We start from the raw sequence: 24,442 nt of genomic DNA, 5'->3' as shown, positions 1-24,442 counted from the left end.
GCTTTCAGAAGCGTATCTGCATACTGAAGGCAGAACAACATAACCCAGAGCCGAGGGCCTTCTGGCAGTTCCCTCGCTATGAGAAGCGAAGTTACAGGGAACCAGGCAGAGGACCTTCTCAGTGGTGGCGCCCACCCTGTGGAATGCCCTCCCATCAGATGTCAAAGAAATAAGCAACTATCTGACGTTTAGAAGACATCTTAGGGAAGTTTTTAAGGTCTGATGTTTTAATGTACATATTTTTAATCTTTTGTTGGAAGCCGCCCAGAGTGGCTGGGGAAACCCAGCCAGATGGGTGGGGTATAAATAAAATGTTGTTGTTGTTGTTGTTGATGATGATGTTTAGGGTTAGTAGCCCTTGATAGCCTTAAGTCAACATGATTTTGTCTTAAGGGCACATCCAGACTTTCTTTCACTCCACGTTTCAAAGCGTTGATTGTGCTTTAGGCATTGGGAAAGCCTTTGTTTGGATGGAGGGGAGGTTGTAGCCTCCACCTGCCCCTCCTCATTAAGGGTATCTTGTTAAAGGGATCCGGGGGTGTGGATTCTGTCTGATGCCCAGACGTGGGCTAGGGCCATGCCACTACCCCAATGGAGACCCCTCGGGGTGCCCCTAATTGATGCAAGTCATAGGGCTCCTCCTATTGGTGGTTTACCCTTAGATGGACTCCCTGAAGATGGGCAGGAGTGTAATATAGCCTGGCTTCACCCCAATGCCTAAGTCACATCTGTAACCAATAAAGCTGTGGCCTATTTGAACCCATAAACCAAAATACTTGTGCCTGTGTGTTTATTATCCATCAGGGAACTGCAGGTTGCAGGGCCTTGGCACGCAAAGCTCCATGTCCCAGCAGCCCCCCCCCCTTGTGAAAAACCACTCTTTACTGCTGAATCAGAGCAAACGGCAATCCACAGAAAAACCCAAATTGCTTTTTGTTCCAATTCAGCGCTAAAGAACAGGTTTTTCCCGGGGAGAGCATCAAGGCAAGACAGAAGAGCTTGGATGTGGTACTTTAAAGGGTGGACCTCGTCCTAAAAAGCATGGTGCAAAAGGTAGGCATGCATGTTCTCTAATCCTCTTTTAGAGCCACTCAAACTGTTGGCCTCCATAACATTTTGTGGGAGCAAATTTCATTGTTTAAGTATGTGCTATGTGAATGAGCGCACAGGTGCTCCCGCTGTCTCAATTTACTAGGGCTATAATCTGTATTTTCTGGGATCTATCCGTTAAAGTAAACTACAGCTATGAGGACCGATATCAGACTGCAAGAAAATAGGTAAGTAAACTGTGGAACTCACTCCCACGGCAAGCGGTGGTGGCCACCAACCTGGCCATCTTTAAAAGAGAGGATTGGACAAATTCATGGAGAATAACGCTATTGAAGACTACTAACTGCTATTGCTCTGTTCTGCCTTCAGAGTCAGAGGCAGCACAGGTTAACCTCCCCAGGTTACATTCCAAGACACTGCATGTTTAAGCGCAATCACGTATAATTGAAACACCATTGGAAAAGCCTGCAAACATCCCATTCCGCCCCCACCCCACTGCCCCTTTTGGTGACTTTTCAGGTCACTTCTGGCTTCAGCACAGTCGCATACATATCAAATGCGCCTAAAACATTGCAGCCTGTACTGTTTCTGAATACCAGTTGCTGGAAAATGCAGGAGGGAAGCACGTCTGGCCACTTTGGGAACAGAACGGTGGACCTGATGCACCTACTGTGGCCTGGAAGGTGTGTTATAGAATTGGGCAAAAGGATAATGCAATTTTAATGGTACAGTTATGAAATGAAGAAGTGTCAATTATATTAATTTGCAACTATACAAAATTTATCTGTGATGGGCTGCTTGATCCTTTGGAAACCAATATTATTCTTTTTTAAAAAAATAATAATTCTATTTATATATTACAAAAAGAATCATGTGGGGTGTGGGGAGTAGCCAGTGACTTTTGGAAGGAGAATTAGGGAGTTATGAGCCTGTACCTATTTTTATCTGTGGACATACTGATGGGGTGGGTGACTGGCTGGTTGGGTTGTTGCAACAGCATAACAGTTTCTGGCGAATTACTCCCACAAAACACATCTGTGCCTGGAAGAAACACAACTACTAAACAACAACAAAAGTACTATTAGGATCTGCCTCACCGTGGGCCCTTTTTGTTCTGGCTTCTAGTGCCATGTTCTTGTCAAGTCAACTTAAGGCAACAAAAATCCAAACCGATCCTTGCCCATTAAAACCCCATTGGCGGCATTATGCATGTAGCTTTTTTCAAGTGGAAGAGACTGCAATGCATTTTTTAAAAGTTTTTTTTTAAAAAAAAATTGTTACTTTGTCTTCTCAAGATCAGCTTTAATAAATTATCACCCTTTAGCTCAAAATACAACTTTTCTCATGGTTGTGTATCTGTGAAAGCCCACCTGCTGGGAAGCAAAGGAAATATTCACATACTCCTTAACATCTTCTTCTCTCTGACATGCTGCATGGTGCTAAGAGTTCATTTGGGGATAAGTTTATTCTAAATGGGAAATAAACCCCCAGGAATAAATTTGCAAGCCATCCCTGTTTGTTTTAGAAGGGATTAACAAGACCAATATGATACAATGAATCACCATGGGCTCACAGGAGCCCAAAAGGTCAGGTCTGCCTGAAACCTGGTTGAAATAAGCCTTAATGGCCATTGGTTGAGGTGCTATGATGTCATGGAGTGCTCACCCATTCAGAAATGGTCTGTACCTAATTCACATGGCAAAGGACTTCCCTGTGGTTCTCTGCCAATATTTATATTATACTTGTGATGACCCAGGGACAGACAGCTCTGGGGAACTCATTCTGGGCTGCTAGCCTTAACCCACATACCTGGGAGCAAGTCCCATTGAACAAAACATAGTAGTGACAATATAATTGGTTACACAAATTCATGGAACATAATGCTATCAGCAGCTACTAGACAGGATACCTATGCTCACACTCCACTATTGCATGTGTTATAGCAGTTTGCAGGGAATCACAGGTGAGAAGAGTGCTGAACTAGATGAGTCCTGGTGCACCATAATTCTTCTTATGCTCTTATGAAAATGGTAAACATGCCTAGGATTTTGCTGTTAGAATTTTGTTCCCGTCTTCACCCCCATCACACACACCCAGTTAAAATGAACTCAAGTTTGCAACATCTGCAGCACTAGAAACGTCACATCACTAATCTACTAATCTGCACAGTGGTGTGGGAGGGAGAGGAAGCAGATATGCAGAAGCACATTTCAATGTAGCTCATCTGCTAAAATGGAAAAAAACAACAACACCCTGCTTTGTTTCATACATCTCTGTCACACAGTCCCAACTCATGCCAAAAAATCTCACCAGGAACAGAGGTGGAGAGTTCTGCCAAGCACACTGTTATGATGAATGGAAGTTGGATTGGGAAAACCTTTTAAGGTGAGGACTGTTGTACCTCCAGCTCCTTCCATCATAATTCTAAAATTGTACACAGTTTTCTCAGGCCATCTTTCCCCCCCCCCCCACTTGATTTGCTCATGTGTAGGTTTCTTTTAAAAAAAAAAAAAAAAAAGTTGGTTCAGAAATAGCAAATTGAATCAATGGAACAATCTTTTTGAGTCTGCTATCCACTTGAGCCAACCATCTGCTTTCTGCGTCTCGACGTCTTCCAGGGGATGTGTAATATTGATTGGAATCTGGCTCTCTCTCTCTCTCACATGAAATATGAACCTTCTTTTCCAGACAGTTCAAAGCTGGGATACAGCTAGGAACAGGAATGGGAGGACCTGTCCATTTTGGTTCTCATATTTTCTCATTTCTCCATTCTTCAATTCAGTTCCTCAAGCTTCTACAGCAATTTATTTATTTTTTATATAAAGGCAAATTCTTCAGGAACATTATTCAGCATTTTAGTGCAAATTTCTCTCAGTAAAAATACTCCCCCCCTATGTACACATTTCTTCTAATATGATGAATTTTTGTATGTTATTTTACTCATTTTTTCATTGTGATGCACATTTCCCTCTAAATTACGCATTTCTGTGACACCTCTGGATCTGTTGTAAGAGGACAGGAAGGTGGCTGAGGACAGACTGAGCTTTGGTGCCCCATTCACCTTAATGGATGAACCTCAACTGGCCTTCCCTCTGATCTTTAACACAAAGTTCTTGATGACACCACTTGCAAGGAAAGTATTTTGCTTTCCTCTTTTGTAATAGATCAAGCAAGCACTTTTCTAGAACCACCACCTGAAGTTCATTTCTGAATGAAGCATTTTATTTGATTCCAGACAATTTGCCCCATGAGAGAGATCCTGTATGCTTCTTCAATCAAAGGAAAATCACTGCACAGACAGTGTGCGAGAAAAATGTGTTTCAAATATACCAGACCTCCTCAGGGGGGTTGTACTTCCACCAGCCGCCATGATGACTCAGCCTACAAAAACATTAACTCTATTCTGATGATCTTATCTTGCCCAATTCCAAACTTTGGGGTTCATCTGTCTTCCTGTACACATGTGATGCTCTAATTTCACTTTTTTTGTTTCCAACACGGTTGGACAGGCCGTGCTAATAGAAATGGAGAAGTTTTCCAGTGTTCTCCTCAGATTGAGCACAGGCTCAGGAGTGGGAGTCTCTTTCTGCCCACTATCATGCAGTCTAATGGCACACCTCTTCTCCATTTATTTGAATGAGGACAGACAGGCAGATACTGTACGGAGAGGTTGGATCACAGGGAGGAATGGCAATCTGCCTGCGAAGGATCCATCCCCTCTGATTTTTCCCCAGCAGAGTCTCACTCCCCCCCAGGAGGGAAAGGGGAATGAGGCTCCCAAAATATGCAGCAGAGGCAAAATCAGAGGATGAGGGAGGAAGACTGATCTTATTCTATCCCCATAGCTTTAACCAACAAGCGCTTCTTTGTTTTAATTGTATTTGTTTTGCCAAAATCTTGCAAGGGCATTCCACTTTGGAAACCAGGGCTGAAAAGAGGGTGAACACAACAGACAAATGAAGCAGGTGGGCATTGTGGTTCTTACACTTGTCTTCCCCATGAGTCACTTGAAAGTTGCCAATGATCTCGGTGAACAGCTTAAAAGATTTTTCTGCCTGTTGTAGCAATTGAAATGTGCTGTGCTCGACGATGTATGATTTTAAGCGTATTTTTAATTGCCAATTTTTAAAATTGTGTTTTATGGCGTTACAATCTGTGTTATATAGAACTCAAATTGCAACACAGCAAAATGCAATGGAAGAACTGAAAGAAGCAATAAAAAATACAATTAAAAATCAAAATGACTATTTAAAGCAGACATGACACAAGACACCTGACTTAACCTAAAAGAACACTGGCGAGCCACAGACCACAATTTGGGAACTCCTGCAATACAGCCCGTTATGCACCTAAGTACTTATTCATGTGACAAAATCATCAGACACGTGCCAGTATGCAAATTCTATATAAATGAAGGATTGCTCTCACTCGTAATCCTTTCCTATGGCATACAGCCAACATGATTTTGGTTTAGTTGGTTGACAGCTCTCCAAGCCTGCGGCATCTGGGTTGGATCTGCTTTTTCAAAACTCTTGCTAGTCTCCAAATATCACACAGTACATCCCAATCCTTTTACTATTAACTGCTACACTCAATTCACATTTGGAGTTTTAAGACTTTCAGAACACAAGAAGCAAGATGGCTCCAAGAACAGCAGACTATGCAAGGCCTCAAAAGTGCTGATGTTTCCATTCCATTCTAAGTAATCTAGAATAAGATATTGGCTACATCTTTCACACTTCATGTGGAAAGTATCTGCAATTAAGCTGTTGGAAAATCTGATTGTTCTACTAGAGATTGCATGGGGAGCTGGAAAGGATTGTTCAGCCACTTGCCATCTTTAAAGTGTTATGATTTATCCTCATCGTATCTCTCTTGGAATATCCTAATGCCTGCTCCTCACCTTTCCCATATCCTATGGAGAACAGCCACAGAATCATATAATTGTAAAGGTGGAAGGGACATTGAGGGTCATCTAGCCCAAACCCTTGCAATGCAGGAATCTTTTCCCCAACGCAGGGCTCAAACCCATGACCCTGAGATTAGGAATTGCATGCTCTACCGACTCAGCTTTTCCAGAAGAGATAAGATCTGCAATGGACAGAGGTCAGTAGGAGCTCCATTGTCCCTTCCCAATTTCTCCACTTGTTTCTGGGAGATTTTTTCTGAATTCTCCAGTCATAAAGACTGGCCGACACACCAATGTGACGAGTAACTTATAACCAGAATCTTAATGTGGGTAAATCTGAATTCACAGATTCTCGTTGAAATGCCTGCTATTTCACATCATGCTGTTCTGCAACCAACCTGATTGGTAGTGAAGGGTCTCCAGCATCCCACCAGTCCTTCGGTGGGCTAATGTACATGCACCACAGTTCCCAACTGTATCCATGGGCTGAATTTTCATAGCGCTGAACCTCAAAGGTGTCCTGCTTGATATTGTCAATAGAAGGAAGAATGACTCTTTTCCTGTTTTCCTGGATCCGTGAAAGAACAGGCTCAGCCCTGAAAAGGAAAGCAAAACAGCTTTGAAGGACGTAGGCGTATCGATCCTAACTGGGGTGGGAGATGAGGAGTGGCAGCTGCTCCTTCGCTTCTGAAGGCCTACCTGCCCACATCGCCTAGGGCAAAAGGTAGGTGCTTGTGGATTACTGCAGCCGTGCCGTGGGGTTTCCCCCAGACAGACCCCTAGGAACGCCACACTCATCGCTGAATGACATAAGAACTTTGGACTGTTGAGTAAAACGAAATTTCAAACCTAGTACGGCAATAGATTCTGACAGGATATAAATAGAATCATCTATGTATGATATTTGCATTTGAAATGTAATGAGATGCATCAAAATTCCGACAACCTGCACAACCATAACCATATGAGTGCAAGGCTTCTTCTTTTTCTTTCATTTTCTTTTTGCGTTCAGGGCTTTTACACAGACTGCTTCAGGGAAGGTATTTACAGTGGCTATGTCTACTCAGAAGCAAGCCCCATCGAGTTCAGTGGGACAGCCCCCCCCCCCCAATTAAGAGAGTACAGAATTACAGCCTAAATCCATATTTGGTGTTCATTTGCCTGATTTGATTTATACACCCTGCCCTTAACAGTCCCCTGTTGTCAATGTGCCCCAAAGCTTTCCTCTGCTTTTGTGAAGATGAGAGACCGTGTACTTGAGTCACCTTGAGATAACACGAAATGTAGGTAGCTGAAACGCTAAGCCCTTCAGCAGCATCACCCGCTGTTTTCACAAAGCTTTTATGATGGTGTTCTTAGGATCGTAATAATAATAATAATAATAATAATAATAATAATAATAATAATTCTTATTGCGACTGTGAACACTGAGTGGGGGGGGGTAACTTAAGGAAGGCCACATCTGCATCACATTTTAAAAGCACCATTATACCACGTTAACAGTTACAGAGTCAGGGAGCTATTGTTTGTTAAGGGTGGAATTGTTAGGGTTGTTGAAAGTTATGTGGAGACCCCCATTTGTCTCACAGAACTACACTTTCCAAAATTCCCTGGGGAAAGGGATTGATTGCTAACCATTCTAGAAATTGTAGCTCAGTAAGGGGAGCGGAGTCTTCTAACAACTTGGGAACTGTTGCTGCTGCTGTTGTTGTTGTAATAATAATAATAATAATAATAATAATAGATAATGTGCAACAACAATAATAAATGTGTATGCCATCCTTCATTTGTATATCTCAGGGTGGTTCACAACATAAAACTACAAGATAAAAAAGACAAAATGCATAATAAGAACAAATCAATAATCCCCTTCCCCCCTTAAGCCAGCATGGTGTAGTGGTTAAGAGCGGTGGATTTGTAATCTGGTGAACCGGGTTCGCTTCCCCGTTCTTCCACATGCAGCTGCTGGGTGACCTTGGGCTAGTCACACTTCTCTGAAGTCTCTCAGTCCTCACTCACCTCACAGAGTGTTTGTTGTGCGGGAGGAAGGGAAATGAGATTGTTAGCCGCTTTGAGACTCCTTAAGGGGAGTGAAAGGCGGCATATCAAGTCCAAACTCTTCTTCTCTTCTTCTTAAACTACAGTTCCCATAAATCTTTGTGAGAAGTATTGACTATTAAAGTAGTATGCATATGATTCTATAATTCTACCCCAACCCCAACTTCAAAATCTTGGTGGAAGGTGTGTGTTTAAATTTGGGGGCCCCTTCATAGCTTCCATTTGGTTCTGAACATCTACCTTGCGCACATACATTGGAATTCAGAAAGGGTCACTGATCTTTTTGAGGTCCCTTCTATATCTTATGGCTTTGAATAAAGCAATGGATTTCCCCATTTAGATTCATGTGCTCCATCCCCATAACCATCTTGGCTGTGAGACTCAGAAGACCTGCTCCCTGCCTTGCAGGCCTTTCCCCACCTGACTGATTCCAGCTACGAAAGGTGAGGCTGAAGACCCAGGTGAGCTTCCACAGCCGCTGCCCGCCATGAACCACCATTGGCAGGATCAGCAGCAACAGCAGCAGATACGTTCCATGCTTGCGATGACATTTCATCTCATAGAATCATAGAGTTAGAAAGGACCTCCAGTCCAAACCTCTACAACGGAATTTAGAATCCCTTACGGGGATCAAACCTGCAACCGTGGAGCTGTCTGCACCACATTCTAACCAACTGAGCCATTTATTCCCTTGCTAATTATGCTGTTCTAAATGCACATTTTATATTTGACTTCCTTCTCTGATGTTTTATTCTGGATTGTTTTATTTGATGTAGGTTGTAAACAGCTTTTAGATAAAAGGTAAAGGTAAAGGCACCCCTGCCCGTACGGGCCAGTCGTGTCCAACTCTAGGGTTGTGCGCTCATCTCACTTAAGAGGCCGGGAGCCAGCGCTGTCCGGAGACACTTCTGGGTCACGTGGCCAGCGTGACGAAGCTGCTCTGGCGAGCCAGCACCAGCGCAGCACACAGAAACGCCATTTACCTTCCCGCTGTAAAGCGGTACCTATTTATCTACTTGCACTTAAGGGTGCTTTCGAACTGCTAGGTGGGCAGGAGCTGGGACCGAAAGACGGGAGCTCACCCCGCCGCGGGGATTCGAACTGCCGACCACGCAATTGGCAAGTCCTAGGCGCTGAGGTTTTACCCACAGCTTTTAGATACCCCACCCCTTAAAAATATAAAGCAGTATCAAAATGAAATGAACAATAAAAACAGCAACATAATCCAAAGCAAAGTCCTGCTGTAATTGTAAAGCTCTCTGTGTAGTAAAACACAAGGGGGAATTCAATGCTCCATACATCAAAGAAGCCCTTTCAAAACACAGGAGTTCAGTCAATTATAGTGTCCTCCTTGCTCCACCTGCCTTGCATGAGTGAAAAACCCAGTTCTGAAGAACAAGTGACTTGAGCGATAATAGCATTTAGCTTAGCTCGGCGTACAGGTGCGAGCATTGAAAATAAGCCTTCTGAACACATCCTTCAGCTTTATTGTTCAAAGGAAAGCTCAGGTGACTCCACTCAAAATCTGTCTCTCCTCCACCTTGCTTGTTGTGTAGATATGCCACTATTTTACTCCTGGGTGCTTTCTGCATCTTTTTCAAGGCACACAATGAAACATGCATTATAGGCTCACGTGTCACACATATTTCAAGAAGAGCAAAGGAGATGGAATTTTCTTTTTTCCTTTTTTTTTTTTTTGAAAAAAAGAAACATAACCTGTTCTGTTGTAAAAACATAGGAAGAGGAGGGGGGGGAGCAACACTTCTCTTTCAGCACAGAGAAGTAGAAACAGCATAAAGCCCTTTCATAGCCTTGACACTCCAGAAACAGAAGCGTGTGTGTGCTGTGGAGACATTTTGCAACATGTCATTGACACAAATTAGTAGTCAATTTATTCTGGAGTGTCCATACAGTGGTGCCCGCCCTGTGAAACACCCTCCCATAAGAAGTCAAGGAAATAAACAACTATCTGACTTTTAGAAGACATCTGAAGGCAGCCCTGTTTACGGAAGTTTTTAATGCTTGATGTTTTGTTCTGTTTTTAATGTTCTGTTGAAAGCCGGCCAGAGTGGCTGAGGAAACCCAGCTAAATGGGATGGGTAAAGGTAAATGTAAAGGTACCCCTGACCGTTAGGTCCAGTCGTGACCGACTCTGGGGTTGCGGCGCTCATCTCGGTCTATGGGCCAAGGGAGCCGGCGTTTGTCCGCAGACAGCTTCCGGGTCATGTGGCCAGCATGACTAAGCCACTTCTGGTGAACCAGAGCAGCGCACGGAAACGCCGTTTACCTTCCCGCCGGAGCGGTACCTTTTTGTCTACTTGCACTTTGACGTGCTTTTGAACTGCTAGGTTGGCAGGAGCAGGGACCGAGCAATGGGACCTCACCCCGTCGCGGGGATTCGAACCACCAACCTTCTGATCAGCAAGTCCTAGGCTCTGTGGTTTAACCCACAGCGCCACCCGCATCCCTCCGATGGGCTGGGTAGAAATAATAAATTATTATTATATTATTATGTTGTACAGCATTTCTCCTTATTAAGAACTTAAGAGTTTTATCCACTGCTAGACCCATTCAAGTGAATAGGTGCGGCTAACTTAAGCTTATTACTTTTAATGGGTTTACTCTGAGTAGAACTTAGCTGGTGACAATCCGTAAGTCTAGGCAGCACCCACCCACCCCTTTATGCCAGGGTTATGTTCCAGGGCACCACACACATCTGTGAAGTCTTATCTATTTGAAACCCCTCTGAGAAAAGCCTGGAAATACCCCATTCCACCCCTTTTTGTGATGTTTCTGGGTCACTTCCGGGTTTGGCACGATGTGCATATGTGAGGCCGCATATGAACATGTGTAAATTGGCAGGTTGCCTTTACATAAGTAGAGCACTGTTGAATCAGGCCAATGGCCCAACTAACCCCGCACCCTATTCTCACAGGGGCCAACCAGATGTCCATCAGAAGGCCACAAGTGGGGCCTGAGGGTACGAGTATTCTCCCCACCTGTGATTCCCAGTAACTGGTATTCAAAAGCCCTCACTGAGTCAGAGAATCAGACAATTGTAGAGTTGGAAGGGACCCTGAGGGTCATGTCGTCCAAGCAAAGGCAAACTCGGCCCTCCAGATGTTTTGGGACTACAACTCCCATCATCCCTGACCACTGGTCCTGTTAGCTAGGGATAATGGGAGTTGTAGTCCCAAAACATCTGGAGGGCCGAGTTTGCCTATGCCTGATGTTGTCCAACTCCCTGCAATGCAGCAATATGCAGCTGTCCCATACAGGGATCAAACCTGCAACCTTGGCATTATGAGTGCCACGTGCTAAACATCTGAGGCTTCTGGGATGTCCATAGTACCTCTGGCAGAGGAGGCAGAACATCGCCACTGTGGCTCGTTGTTTTGTGGGGATTCCTGAACGATAATACAACCTTATTTCTCTCTGGCAGGGGACTCTTGTGCTATAGCACAACAAAAGTGGGACAAAAAACAACCACACCTGGAACACCTGCATTATGAAAATTTGCAGGACTGCATCAGAATGTGACAGGTGAAAGGTAAAGGTAAAGGACCCCTGACACTTAAGTCCAGTCACGAACGACTCTGGGGTTGCGGCACTCATCTCGCTTCACTGGCCGAGGGAGTCTACGTTTGTCCGCAGACAGTTTTTCGGGGTCATGTGGCCAGCATGACTAAGCCGCTTCTGGCGAAACCAGAGCAGCGCACGGAAGCGCTGTTTACCTTCCCGCCGGAGCGGTACCTATTTATCTACTTGCACTTTGACGTGCTTTTGAACTGCTAGGTGGGCAGGAGCAGGGACCGAGCAACGGCAGCTCAATTAAAAATTAAGCCAAATGTCTTCTCCAAAACTTTAGCAGATACAAAAGGCGTTGAAAGCATGGCCTTGCATAACTATCCCAATGCCATCATGAGCACAAATTATCATGAATGCACGTTTATGTCTGGAGAAGTCCCAGGAGAGGCATTTTAAATGGCTTTTTGCTGCCTCCCACTTATTCTTAGTGTGGGAGACTTAGGCTAATGTAACCATTACTAACTTAAAGGGCGGAATTCATTGTTCCACTACTACAAATTTTCCATCCATGCAAACATTGCAGTTTGACAGGTGGAATTATCTTCCTCCCCCCCCCCCACCCCCGGGTTCTGGAGGTTCTCCCACCCACCCCAAGCCAATCTTGGGGTGCACCGCAAGAAAATGGATGGAAAGCCCAGTTGCATAAGCAGAGGTCCTTGCAAAGGGCTTTCACTGGTGGGGGACGTTAGGTGAACCCCATCCAGTGTGTTCTTGGCGTGAGATCATGAGGCTGAATTTGAGACAATGAGGGGTAGGGATGGAGGGGAGAATGTGTTCTTGTTTTTACATCTTCATACAAGCCAACCCAATTTTCACTTCTCCAAATTCTGTGATACGGTTCTCCAACAACAGCAACAAATGTACAGTGGACGCTTGGGTGGTGAACCTGATCTGTGCGGGATGCATGTTCGCAACCCGCAGCGTTTGCAACCCGCAGAGGCGCGTCTGCGCATGCGCGGGTTGTGATTCAGTGCTTCTGTGCATGTGCAAAGCATGATTTAGCGCTTCTGTGTGATCCCTGAAACCCGGAAGTAACCCGTTCCGGTACTTCCAGGTTTTGGCGGGCAGGTCCATAACCCGAAAAAACGCAACCTGAAGCGTCTGTGACCTGAGGTATGACTGTACATATTATATGGAAATGCACCCAAAAAAATCATGTATGAGTGAAAATATTTTTTTGAAATGTATTGTGTTATGGAGAATTGCTTGCCCAAATACATATATTATGCAAATGCATTTACAAATGCAGCCTTAAATGGAAACAGACACCCTGGTTGCCAAACAGTGGCAAATTTCAGCAGTGGCCTGTGTGATGCTAAATTTGGCACCCACCCTGCCAATTATTATTTATTTATTTATTTATTTATTTAAAACCCACCCATCTGGCTAGGTTTCCCCAGCCACTCCGGACAGCTCCCAACAGAATATTATTATTATTAATAATAATAAAGTGATAAAATATCAAACATTAAAAACTTCCCTAAACAGGGCTGTCTTCAGATGTCTTCTAAAAGTCAGGTAGTTGTTTATTTCCTTGAAATCTGATGGGAGGGCGTTCCATAGGGCGGGCACCACTACCGAGAAGGCCCTCTGCCTGGCTCCCTGTAACTTGGCCTCTCAAAGAGAGGGAACGGCCAGACGGCCCTCGGAGCTGGACCTCGGTGTCTTGGCTAAGTGCTGGGGGTGGAGACTCTCCTTAGGTATACTGGGCAGTATTGTGCTGGCACCCCCTGCAGTGTGGCGCCCAGAGGGAATGCAGTGGTCACACTATCTTGAAGCCACCTCTGTTGCAGGATGACCAGCACATTGTTCTACTAATGAGTTAGCACTGGGGCCTTAAGTGCTTCACGTACCAGCCTGCTGTGAACTCCACGTGTGCGTCGAAGAAGCCAGTGATCTGGCCCAAGGCAACCTTCCAGCCTTCAATGCGAGCTCGGATGAGGCCTTCCCTTTTCTGATTGCGGACCACCTTCACCAGGCCAGGGTATCGCTTGTTGACATACTCTTCCAGGGGCGCCTTCAACTCCTCTAGAATGAGAAAGAGAAACCCAAAGAACTGGAGTGACACAGAGACTTTGGGAGTCAAAGCAGAAGCTGAGATGTTCTCATGTAGGACACCATCTCAATCAAAGTGCCACGTGCCAGACCAGGGTCTGTGCACACCTGGATTGAGAACCTATCATCTTGGCTTCCAATTGCATATTTAAGCCATGGTTCAGAAATTTTTTGACATAAAATACAAGAATCAGACTAGTCTACAGAACAAGAATAATAATAAAAAACCCCAAAAATAAAAACCAGGAGAAAAAGAGAAAGAAAATAACTATAAGGCCATTTAGCATAGTTATATCATATATTAAAGGTAAAGGTAAAGGGACCCCTGACCATTAGGTCCAGTCATGCCGACTCTGGGGTTGCGGCGCTCATCTCGCTTTATTGGCCGAGGGAGCCGGCGTACAGCTTCCAGGTCATGTGGCCAGCATGACTGAGCCGCTTCTGGCGAACCAGAGCAGCACACGGAAATGCCGTTTACCTTCCCGCCGGAGCAGTACCTATTTATCTACTTGCACTTTGATGTGCTTTCGAACTGCTAGGTTGGCAGGAGCAGGGACCGAGCAACGGGAGCTCACCCTGTCGTGGGAATTTTAACCACTGACTTTCTGATCGGCAAGTCCTAGGCTCTGTGGTTTAACCCACAGCGCCACCCACGTCCCTATATCATATATCAGGGTTGCCATATTTCAAGAAGTAAAAATCTGGACACAGCTGCTCAGCTACTTTGGGGCTATAGTCCAAAAAGTTGTTGAGCTTTTCCTGAGCAATCGTCCGAAGTTGTTGATCTTTCTTTGGGGGGATGGCAGTGGTGGACGGCGGGCTTCTGAAATCATCGTCTAGGAGGCAACAAGCTGCACAGCGCTTCCGCCGGGGAACAGACGAAATCCCGGACATTTACTATTTAATTAATTTCCCCTCTGGGTGACAATTTAGCACCCACCTCCCAGACATCACCGGAATTTTGCGGTACATATGGTGACCCTATTATTTATCCACACGCAGAGAGGTAGACTCTCACATCTCCCACTTACAAGCATACTTCTTCCCTCACCTTGGGAATCTCTTTCCCCCTTCTGACTGTCTGCTTCCTGTGTCTGTCCTCCTCAGTCCAAGGTAAAGGACTTCTTCCCCACTCACCCACCAGCCTTTCATCTCAACTGCTCTCACTTTTCATCTGCCCAGTCTCTCTTTGACATTCTCAAAACAAGCCATGGCAGGCCACTGTTCAACAGGTTCAGCACTCCACGTCAAATAATATACATTGGGGAAACCCCCACCCATTGAATTTCTGCCTGTTGTGAAGCTGTTAAAAGCATGGAAGTGTCACTACAAAAACCAAGGGAACAGCAACCCAACCTACTGAAACTGGCTTAATTCAATTATAAATCACTGCTGCATCACAGCAATGAACTACTTCATTGCAGTTGAAGATGGCAAATTGACTGAGGCATGATTTTCATTCAATAATTAGAAAAGACGGGGCTAATTTGAGAGAAGCACTAAATCAAAAGAGGTTTTGTTTTTTTCATTTGATGCACTTAAAAGTTATTTTCGTTCCTCACACAAAGTACTTTGCTGCAGTTAAGGCTGGGAAATATATATTAAGCATTCTTCTGCTCCAGCCCTAAACATTCACCATTTCCATTAGGAAGAGCAGCATAGAATATAGTTTGTATTTGATGTTCAACATTGGGGAAATCCAATTCCCCATTTTCGTTTTTTCACTAAAACTATAAGAGAGGCAGAGACACACACAAAGAGAGAATCCTTAGATCTTCAGAGGTGAAATGAGGGAGAAGATTTAGATACTCATCCATGTAGGAAGCCAGTTGCTATCAAGGCTGTAAAAATGGCATAGAGAAAGTGAACAGAGAAAAGTTTGTCTCCCTCTGTATGGGAAATGCATCCGGAAGACAAAAATGTATCGAGGAGTTAGTGATCTGACAAGGTTACCCTTCCTGCCTCTGTTCCTTCTCCCTCCCTTGCTCTTGTTAAGTTTTTTATGGTTTGAGAACAGTCTTCAATGTCCTGAGAACGTTGGGAGGAGGTAAACTGCCCCCCCCCCACAGCTGCCTTAATCAGTGGGGGCAGGGGATAACGCTGGGTACCTTCAGTGCCTAATTTATGTTTAAGCTAAACAAGCTATAGCTTAGGGCCCCACTCTCTTGCCCCCCCCCCCCAAAAAAAGGAAAAACAACCCTGGGTGTACATTTCTAAAATATACAATAAAAAGCAAATAAAATAAAACCTACATACAGCAACAGTGTTTTGTTTTGTGTTGTGTAGGTTCCTATGATGTAAGTACCGTATTTTTCGCTCTATAACACGCACCTGACCATAACACGCACATCGTTTTTAGAGGAGGAAAACAAGGGAAAAAATTCTGAATGAAACAGTGGATGTATCATTTTTGTGCTTCATGCTGTGGCCACAGACATGTGATCTGATGGTGAATTTGGGGTAGCTCAATGCAAAGATCCTGAGGATCCATGTGGATCCATGCTTTTTAACCACATTTTTGCACCATTGCAGCCCCAGGCAACAGTGGGTGTGTGATTTTTGGGGGGCAGGCTGCTATGTGATCTGATGGTGAATTTGGGGTGGCCCAATGCAAAGATCCTGAGGATCCATGTGGATCCATGCTTTTTAACGACATTTTTGCACCATTGCAGCCCCAGGCAACAGTGGGTGTGTGATTTTTGGGGGGCAGGCTGCTATGTGATCTGATGGTGAATTTGGGGTGGCCCAATGCAAAGATCCTGAGGATCCATGTGGATCCATGCTTTTTAACCACGTTTTTGCACCATTGCAGCCCCAGGCAACAGTGGGTGTGTGATTTTTGGGGGGCAGGCTGCTATGTGATCTGATGGTGAATTTGGGGTGGCCCAATGCAAAGATCCTGTGGATCCATGCTTTGTAACTACATTTTAAGTGGGGAGTGAAGGAAAAACACAGAAGGGACAAGAGAGCGGTGTGCAGAGAAGCAGCTGGCTAAGAAAGCAGGAGAGAGATTTTACGGGAGGGAGGAAAGAAAGGCAAAAGTTTCCACAAACCGAAGCCAGCTTTCTCTCTCCTCCTGCATGTTTTCTGGCTGCCTGCGAGGAGCACGGAGAGGAATTAGAAGGAAAGACCTCTGCTTTCCCCTCTGCTTGCCTAGAGGGGAGGGGATTTGCCTGCTCTTTGTTCCGTTTGAGCAAACACAGCAACGAAACAGAGGAGGGTGGGCAGTAAGACCCTGAGGCAGAATGCAGGAAAGCAACCACTTCCTCTTTTCAGGTTTCCCTCTCCGACACAACGCACGGTTGATTTTTGCTGATTTTTGTTCCTGCGCTCCCCTAATCGGCTCCAGGGACCCCCCCCCCACATTCGCTCCATAACACGCACAGACATTTCCCCTTCCTTTTTAGGAGAAAAAATCTGCGTGTAATAGAGAGAAAAATACGGTAATAAGCCCCGCCTGCTAGCCTGCTCCCTAAAATATCACTGGTTTGCTCATTTCGACATATAGGGTGCCTACATTCTGCATGTGCAAATGGCTTTAGATATCTTTTAGATCCATAAATTACCATATACAGTGGTGCCCCGCAAGACGAATGCCTCGCAAGACGAAAAACTCGCTAGACGAAAGGGTTTTCCGTTTTTTGAGTCGTTCCGAAAGACGAATTTCCCTATGGGCTTGCTTCGCAAGATGAAACGTCTTGCGAGTTCTTGCGAGTTTGTTTCCTTTTTCTTAAAGCCGCTAAGCCGTTAATAGCCGCTAAGCCGCTAATAGCCGCTAATAGCTGCTAAGCCACTAATAGCCGTGCTTCGCCAGACGAAAAAACCGCAAGATGAAGAGACTCGCGGAACGGATTAATTTCGTCTTGCGAGGCACCACTGTAGCATATATTCAACACAAAAAACAGCAGCAATTTGTTGTTGACAAAGGACAGCTGGACATATAAAGGGCCCCATGACCTTCAGTAGCTTAGGGCCTCAGCAAACCTAAATCCGGCCCTGGGTAACTTCTTTGATGTTGGACATTGTTTTGAGAAAGTGAGGCACTGGGAGGAGGTTGCTAATGGATGATCTGCACGTAGCCAGCCTGGCAAGCCACACAGGCTATCTATAAAATCGGACGGTTTCTTTGAAGCTTGTGCACGGACTGATCGGCCGCAGGGCCGTGCAAACTGAGGCTACCTGGGGGAGCTGCTTTGCCGCTTCTTGAGGGCTTCCAAGTGGCAGATTGAAGTGCTTGCTTGGTATATATACATTGCTTGCTGTTTGAGAAGAAGATCTTTAATCTTCTCACTCACTTGTGTATTTTGTATTGCTTCTGAATCTCTCTCTATTTTTTAATAAAAAACAACCCACCTTGCCTTGGGCAAGACACCCCTCGCCCACTGCAACTCAAGAGGCATTCAGAGAAGCTGAATGTTAGGAGATTGCAGACAGACAAAAGGAGGTACTTCACAAAGTGAACAATTAAACTATAGAATCCACTCCCACAAGAAGCAAGCAATGGCCACCAATTTGGATGGCTTCATGAAGATTAGTCAAATATATGGATGCTACTTGCCCTGACGGCAATGTTCTACCTCGACCGCTGGAGGCAGTTTGCTTCTGAATTCCAGTTTCTAGAACCACACTGGAGGAGAGCATTGTTGTGCTCATGTCCTGCATGCAGGCTTCCTGCTGGGGCTTCTAGTTGGCCAACATGAGAATGGGATGTGGACTTCATGGCCTCCTGGCCTGATCCAGCAGGCTCTTCTTGAAGCAATAAAAAACCTCTAAGCATGAGATTATTTGAAGTGCAGAATTGGGTTTCTTTCACCCCTGGCACCATTCAACATCCTATTGTGAGCATCGAAAGCTGCCCTATGAGGAGAGTGAGACCACTGGTGTATCTAGCTTAGCATTAACCAGCAGTGATGCTCCAGGATTTCAATTGAGGATTTCTCCTGGCTCTAGTTGGAGATGCTGAGAAGTGAACCCGGTATTTTTTGCATGCAAAACATGCCCTCTATTGCTAATCCAGAGCTCAGTGGGTCTGGCTGTTAACCACCTACGGATTGTTGTGGGTAGATTTCCTGCATTGCAGGGTATTGGATGAGATGGGCCTGTGGGTCCCTTCCAACTCTCCAATTCTGATTCTTCCCAAGTCTCATTTCTTACTGCGGAGATGGCTTGATGAAGCCTCTCCTGTTCTGGGAGGGTTTCAGTCAGCACCTGCGTCCACGATCAGGTAACTGTGATATCAGGCGATTGAACGGTGGGCACATCTGACCTGTCAAATTTGGCCCCCAAAAGGGTGGGGAAAGTAACAATCCAGTTCTCCACTCCAGGAGTACGGAAATGAAATTTGTTGGTCCATGAATCTGTTAGAATTCCTGATCCATGATTGCAGTCATGGGATTTTTGTCTTTCACATGACGGTGACTTGGGCCACACCTGCACCATCCATTTAAAGTACGGCTATACAGCAACTGTTCCTCATCTCCCCCCTCCACTACACCTCCACAGCACTTCTGACAATGAGAGGTATCATCTGTCAATCAAATCCGCCTAGAGATTCTCATTTATAGTCAATGCCTTTTGATATTAGGCATCACGTTCAAGTTGCAATGAAATGGCTGGTTTCTGTGTGCTGCTTATCTATTATCCAAGGTGCAATGGATATCAAGGTTCCATGTTATGTATTTAAAGCACTATGTGACCATTTTAAATCTCATGTCTTCCCCTAAAGTATTTTGGGGGCCATAGTTTGTTAAAGCTTCTGAGGGTTGTCAGGAGACCCTGTTTCCCTGGAAAGTTCCCTGGAAAGACAGATTGATGTTTAAACCACTCTGGGAACAGCACCCATAACAAGCTATATTTCCCAGGACTCTTCAGGGGAAGCCATGACTGTTAAAATGGCTCATATGGGTGGGAAATTGGCTCTTTAGTTCCTGCATACCCCAAGGTTTTTGTTCCACTCTCTTCTACAAATACTGGTGGGAGAAAAACAATCTCACTGCAGAACTTCAGGAATTATTCCAGTTTCTCTTTCTCAGAGTCTACTGCTGGTAAAGACATTTGCAAGGTCAACATGCTTTGGAGATAAGTGGCAAAGCAGGCTGCTACTTCAAGAGAATGTAGGAATGAGAAATAAAAGGAGTGGTAAACAGCAGAGCGAAACCTCATGGGCTCAGGCTGAGATGGCGTCAAATGAAATGGGTTCAGGGCTCGCACTTTGAATGCGCAGACTTTCTGTGTGTGCAAATAAAGCTGTATTTACAGGACACAGTTCCCCTCACGCCGCACAGCCATTGCCCCCCATTTATTGCTCTGCCTTTTATGCCAAAGCGGAGATGCAGGAACAAAAGGGGAACGTCAAAGCAGCTGCGTGGCAGATTCCCACTCTGCCCCTCTAAACGGAAGTCACTTCCCTTCTGAGGAAATTCAAAGAGGCAGAGATTATAAATTGTCTCTAAGTCCCATAAGGCTGGTGTTGGGTTTCTTCATAGCATTGTTTTGACATAAGGCAATGCCATTAATATTTCAAAGTGCAGGCTTATGGCGCAGGCTCAGCACCACCCAGGCTGCAAAAAACAAGGTTTAAGTTGTTCATGAAGGAACAGGAGGCAGCTGAAAGTAGAATGCAAGCAAGATAAGTGGGAATTTGCAGTGCAGTTGGGATCCCAGGCTGAATTCCTGGCAGCTCCAGGTGGGAATGGGAAAGAACTGTCTAAAAGACTGGAGTGTCCCTGACAGCCTGGCCCCATCTGTGCTATACATTTAAGCATCATTATACCACTTTAAACCACCATGGCTCCCCCTCCCAAAGAATTATGGGAACTGTAGTTAGTTAAGGGGTTGAAAGTTGTTAGGGGGCAACCTATTCCCCTCACACAGTTACAGTTCCTAGATTCCACATGCAGATGGATGCATTGTTAAAGCAGTCTAGAAACTGTAGCTCTCTGAGGGGAATAAGGGTCTCCTAGGGTAAAGGTAAAGGGACCCCTGACCATTAGGTCCAGTCATGACCGACTCTGGGGTTGTGGCGTTCATCTCGCTCTATAGGCTGAGGGAGCCGGCGTTTGTCCGCAGACAGCTTCCGGGTCATGTGGCCAGCATGAACCAGAGCAGCACACAGAAACGCAGTTTACCTTCCCGCCGGAGCGGTACCTATTTATCTACTTGCACTTGACATGCTTTTGAACTGCTAGGTTGGCAGGAGCAGGGACCGAGCAACGGGAGCTCACTCCGTCGCAGGGATTCGAACCGCTGACCTTCTGATCAGCAAGTCCTAGGCTCTGTGGTTTAACCCGCAGTGCCACCCGTGTCCCTCAAGGGTCTCCTAACAGCACCCTTATACTATAGTTCCCATGATGCTTTGGGGGGGGGAGAGCCACAACTGTTTAAAACTTTCAACAATGAGGCAATATATATTTGCCTGGGCTTAATCAGAGAATTGATGCTACATTGCATCAGTTGAGGTTACATTCATTAAGAGGCTGGTGAATGTAATGTAAATGAATAATAGAGAGCCCAAACTACAGTTCCCAGGATTCTTTGGGGAAAACTAGGAGTGCTTAAAATTTTTATAAAATTTTGAAAATGTATTTATTTGGTTTTTCAAATTAAAATTTTGAATATATCAAATATAAATTTTGAGATATATCAAGTATAAATAATAAAAACAAGATTCCAAGGAATCTCCTGGACTTCCACCCTCCCCTTTGTGGGTCCTATTATCAGTTCCTCCCGCATCTTTTATGATGATCCAAACCCTTTACCTCTTCCATTACGTCCATAATTCAACCTTAAACTACAAGTGATATTCCAATCCTACTAACGATTTTAACTGTTTACAGTGGTCTTTAAGATAAGTTATAAATTCTCCCCATTCCTTATTAAAATTTTGGTCTTCCTGATTTCTGACTCTTCCAGCCATTTTTGCCATTTCAGCATAGAAGCTAGGACTGTTTAAAGTGATGCGAGACCGCTTTAAATGTGTGAGACCGCTTTAAATGTATAGTGCAGATGGGGCCTTGGTTGACTCTTGTTTGTCTTTCGCTCTGGTTCCATGCACTGTTTGAACTCCCTGCCTCCCAATGGACCCCAGCCACCACTGCTGGGTATGAAATTCCCACCCCCACCCCACCAAGGTCACCCTTTCAAGCTGAACAAGTTCGGCTGAGGGTTTTCAGTTCAAATGCCTTAACACAAGTATTTCATTGCATTTGGAAAGATGCCCTATCTAGAATTCCCCATGCAGCCGAATGATCCACAGGTAGTCTACTTTTTCTTAATAGCATCTGTGGCACCAGGCGTGGGGAGGAGGGCAGATATTTACGTAAGGAAGGAACATATCAAATTTACCCTTCTCATCCCCTGTCCCTAATGCACCCTTCTACTCCTAGGAAGGATGTCCCCTCCCTCAACACCGGGCGCTTCGCAGCGGGTTTCTGCATGGCCAATCCTGTATGATTCCTGAGGCAAGGAGATAAGAGGGAAAAATAAAGAAGTGTGGTTTGAACACAAGGGAGTGCCAAGATGCTATGAAAGGCAGCAGACAGTTGCACAACTTGCAGGTAGCTCTGGAGTCCAAGTGAGCACCCAGTGGAAGCTGGTCCATTAGGGCAAAGGATGACTACTTTGAGAATGGCCTGCACCTGTTGTCCTCCAAAGGGATGAGCTCACTCACCTTCGTCACTGTTGTCATCTACGAGAATGATCTCCTTCAGCAGGTGAGCAGGTGTGTGATTCACCGCACTGTGCACTGAACGCAGGATGACCGACAATGCCTCGTTCACGAAGATAAAAATAATAGAAATCTGTGGGAGGTCCTTTGGGTATTTCAGCTCTTTACACCTGTAAGGCAGAGAGGGAGAAAAGCAAAGTTAGCCAAAGACTTAGGACTCAGCTACATTAGTCAAAATACAGCGTTCTGAATGCGTTATAAACATGCGACACCATATAGTGCTGGGGAGCAAAAATGAAAAATCTAGGTGATTATCCATAACCTTTTTCTTTTGTTATAACAATTTAATTTCTGACTTATTTATAGCGTTTTTTTTCCTGTGTGTAGATCAACCCTTAGAATACTTTCTAAGGTCGTTGTCCCCGAGAGGGGGCAATGACAATAAAGATATTATTATTATTATTATTATTATTATTATTATTATTATTATTATTATTATTATTACTACTTTCTATAACCATCAGAAGCAGAACATCCACAAGAACTGTTATCGCATTGAACCAGGGATGAACGGATCGGCCAATTTGTTTCCATGTCACTTTTGCCTGTGTTTTGTTTTTTTCATAAGTCTGTCCCAATTTTGAGCCAATCTGTTGTTGGTTTTTTAATCCACGTAGAAATTTGCATTTAAATACATATTTTCCAAACCTATTTTCTTGCAAATTACACATTTGAGCAGAGAAACTGCATCAGAACATTTGGGGAGGGCAAAAGCCAGAGGAGAAACTAGGTTCCAATATGCACATTAGTCTGAGAGATACTAATCAAGTCAGTTCCTGTCTGAAATCATAGCTGAAATCCAATTCCTCAAGTATCTTGGGAAGGACCTCCTGGGCTTCCCTCCTGCATGGTTGCAGGATTAGGTCCAACAGTCAAGCAGGGCTTGCTGGTGGAAGATGTCTGGGAGATGAACCGGATGTAGAAGACTTTGGGGGAGACACCGCTGTTGACAAAGCTGGCTTGTTTCCACTAACCATAGGGATAATGAACCATCATTTATGTTCCTACAACATGCTAAAGTACATCAAGCATAAAAGAGAAGCAGAAACCTTCTATCTCCTCCTCAGGGCTGCAGTGGATGAAAGGAGAGTACATGAGCTTCAATGCTGCCCATCCTTCTACCACTAAACTATGGCTTAGCATGACATCTAAAACCAGTTCAATGAGTTCACTTTTCACCCTGAGATTTAACTTTGACTGAACTCTGAAGGAGGACAAGTCTAGCAACTCACAGATAGATAACAGGGAACAGGAACTGACCCTGTTAGGTAGCAGCAGATGGGATGCATAGATACTGCATGCAGCAAACTGTACAGATTTAGAATCCTACATGACACTAAGAGCTGTTTGACAGTGGAACAGACTCCCTCGGGAGGTTGTGGGCTCTCCTTCCATGGAGGTTTCTAAGCAGAGGTTGGATGGCCATCTGTCACGGATGCTGCAGCTGAGATTCCTGCATTGCAGGGGGTTGGATTAGATGACCCTTGGTGTCCCTTCCAACTCTACGATATCCACTAGGGTGTAACTATTGACCTCTAACCACAAAAATGGGGACTAAGGAGAATGTTTGGGGGGGGGGGGATACCTGGTAGGTTTTATTGTATGTAACACCATTGCAGCAATACATCTCTCAGGCAACTCCACTTTTTCCACTTATGCAGTAAACTAAGTGCCCATAAACATATTTCAACATTTGGCTTTTGAATTATGGCAAGCGTTGCTGTGCTTTCTGAAGTAAAGCACCTCTGGGGCTTCTCCCCAACAGTTCTATGTGCCTCTATGACTTGTGGGATTAAAGACCTAAGCAGGCAAATGGCCTTCCTGGTTATGGAGATAAACAGCATGCCTGGATTGGACCTCCTTTGAATACTGTTATATTGATGGAAAGTCACCTGAACTATGCCAAACTTTCATGGAGCAGGCCTAGCCACTAGCAGCAGCAAAGGCAGCTCAGTTTTAGCAAGTTAATAAATTTCCTTAATGCCTCCACTTTGCATCCCACAGAGATTTCTGGGACCATATTAGAATATAGGAGACAGAAGGATGAGAGTGTTTTG

The 24,442-nt window shown here is 44.8% G+C and overlaps 1 protein-coding gene across 1 annotated transcript in view; it reads right to left on the bottom strand.

The window, feature by feature from the left end:
* Window positions 1-24,442, bottom strand: part of GALNT17 (polypeptide N-acetylgalactosaminyltransferase 17) — a 112,048-nt gene that overhangs the window by 36,462 nt on the left and 51,144 nt on the right. The window contains exons 3-5 of the mRNA XM_028708039.2: window positions 22,329-22,495; window positions 13,459-13,633; window positions 6,358-6,555 (exon numbers count right to left, since the gene is read on the bottom strand). Of these exons, the coding sequence (XP_028563872.2) occupies window positions 6,358-6,555; window positions 13,459-13,633; window positions 22,329-22,495 (540 nt within the window). The remainder of the gene's footprint in view (window positions 1-6,357; window positions 6,556-13,458; window positions 13,634-22,328; window positions 22,496-24,442) is intronic.

Source organism: Podarcis muralis, chromosome 15 (genome assembly GCF_964188315.1).
Source record: "Podarcis muralis chromosome 15, rPodMur119.hap1.1, whole genome shotgun sequence".
NCBI lineage: Eukaryota > Metazoa > Chordata > Lepidosauria > Squamata > Lacertidae > Podarcis > Podarcis muralis.
The sequence above is the reverse complement of the archived record's forward strand: the minus strand, read 5'-3'. Positions and strand labels throughout refer to the sequence as shown.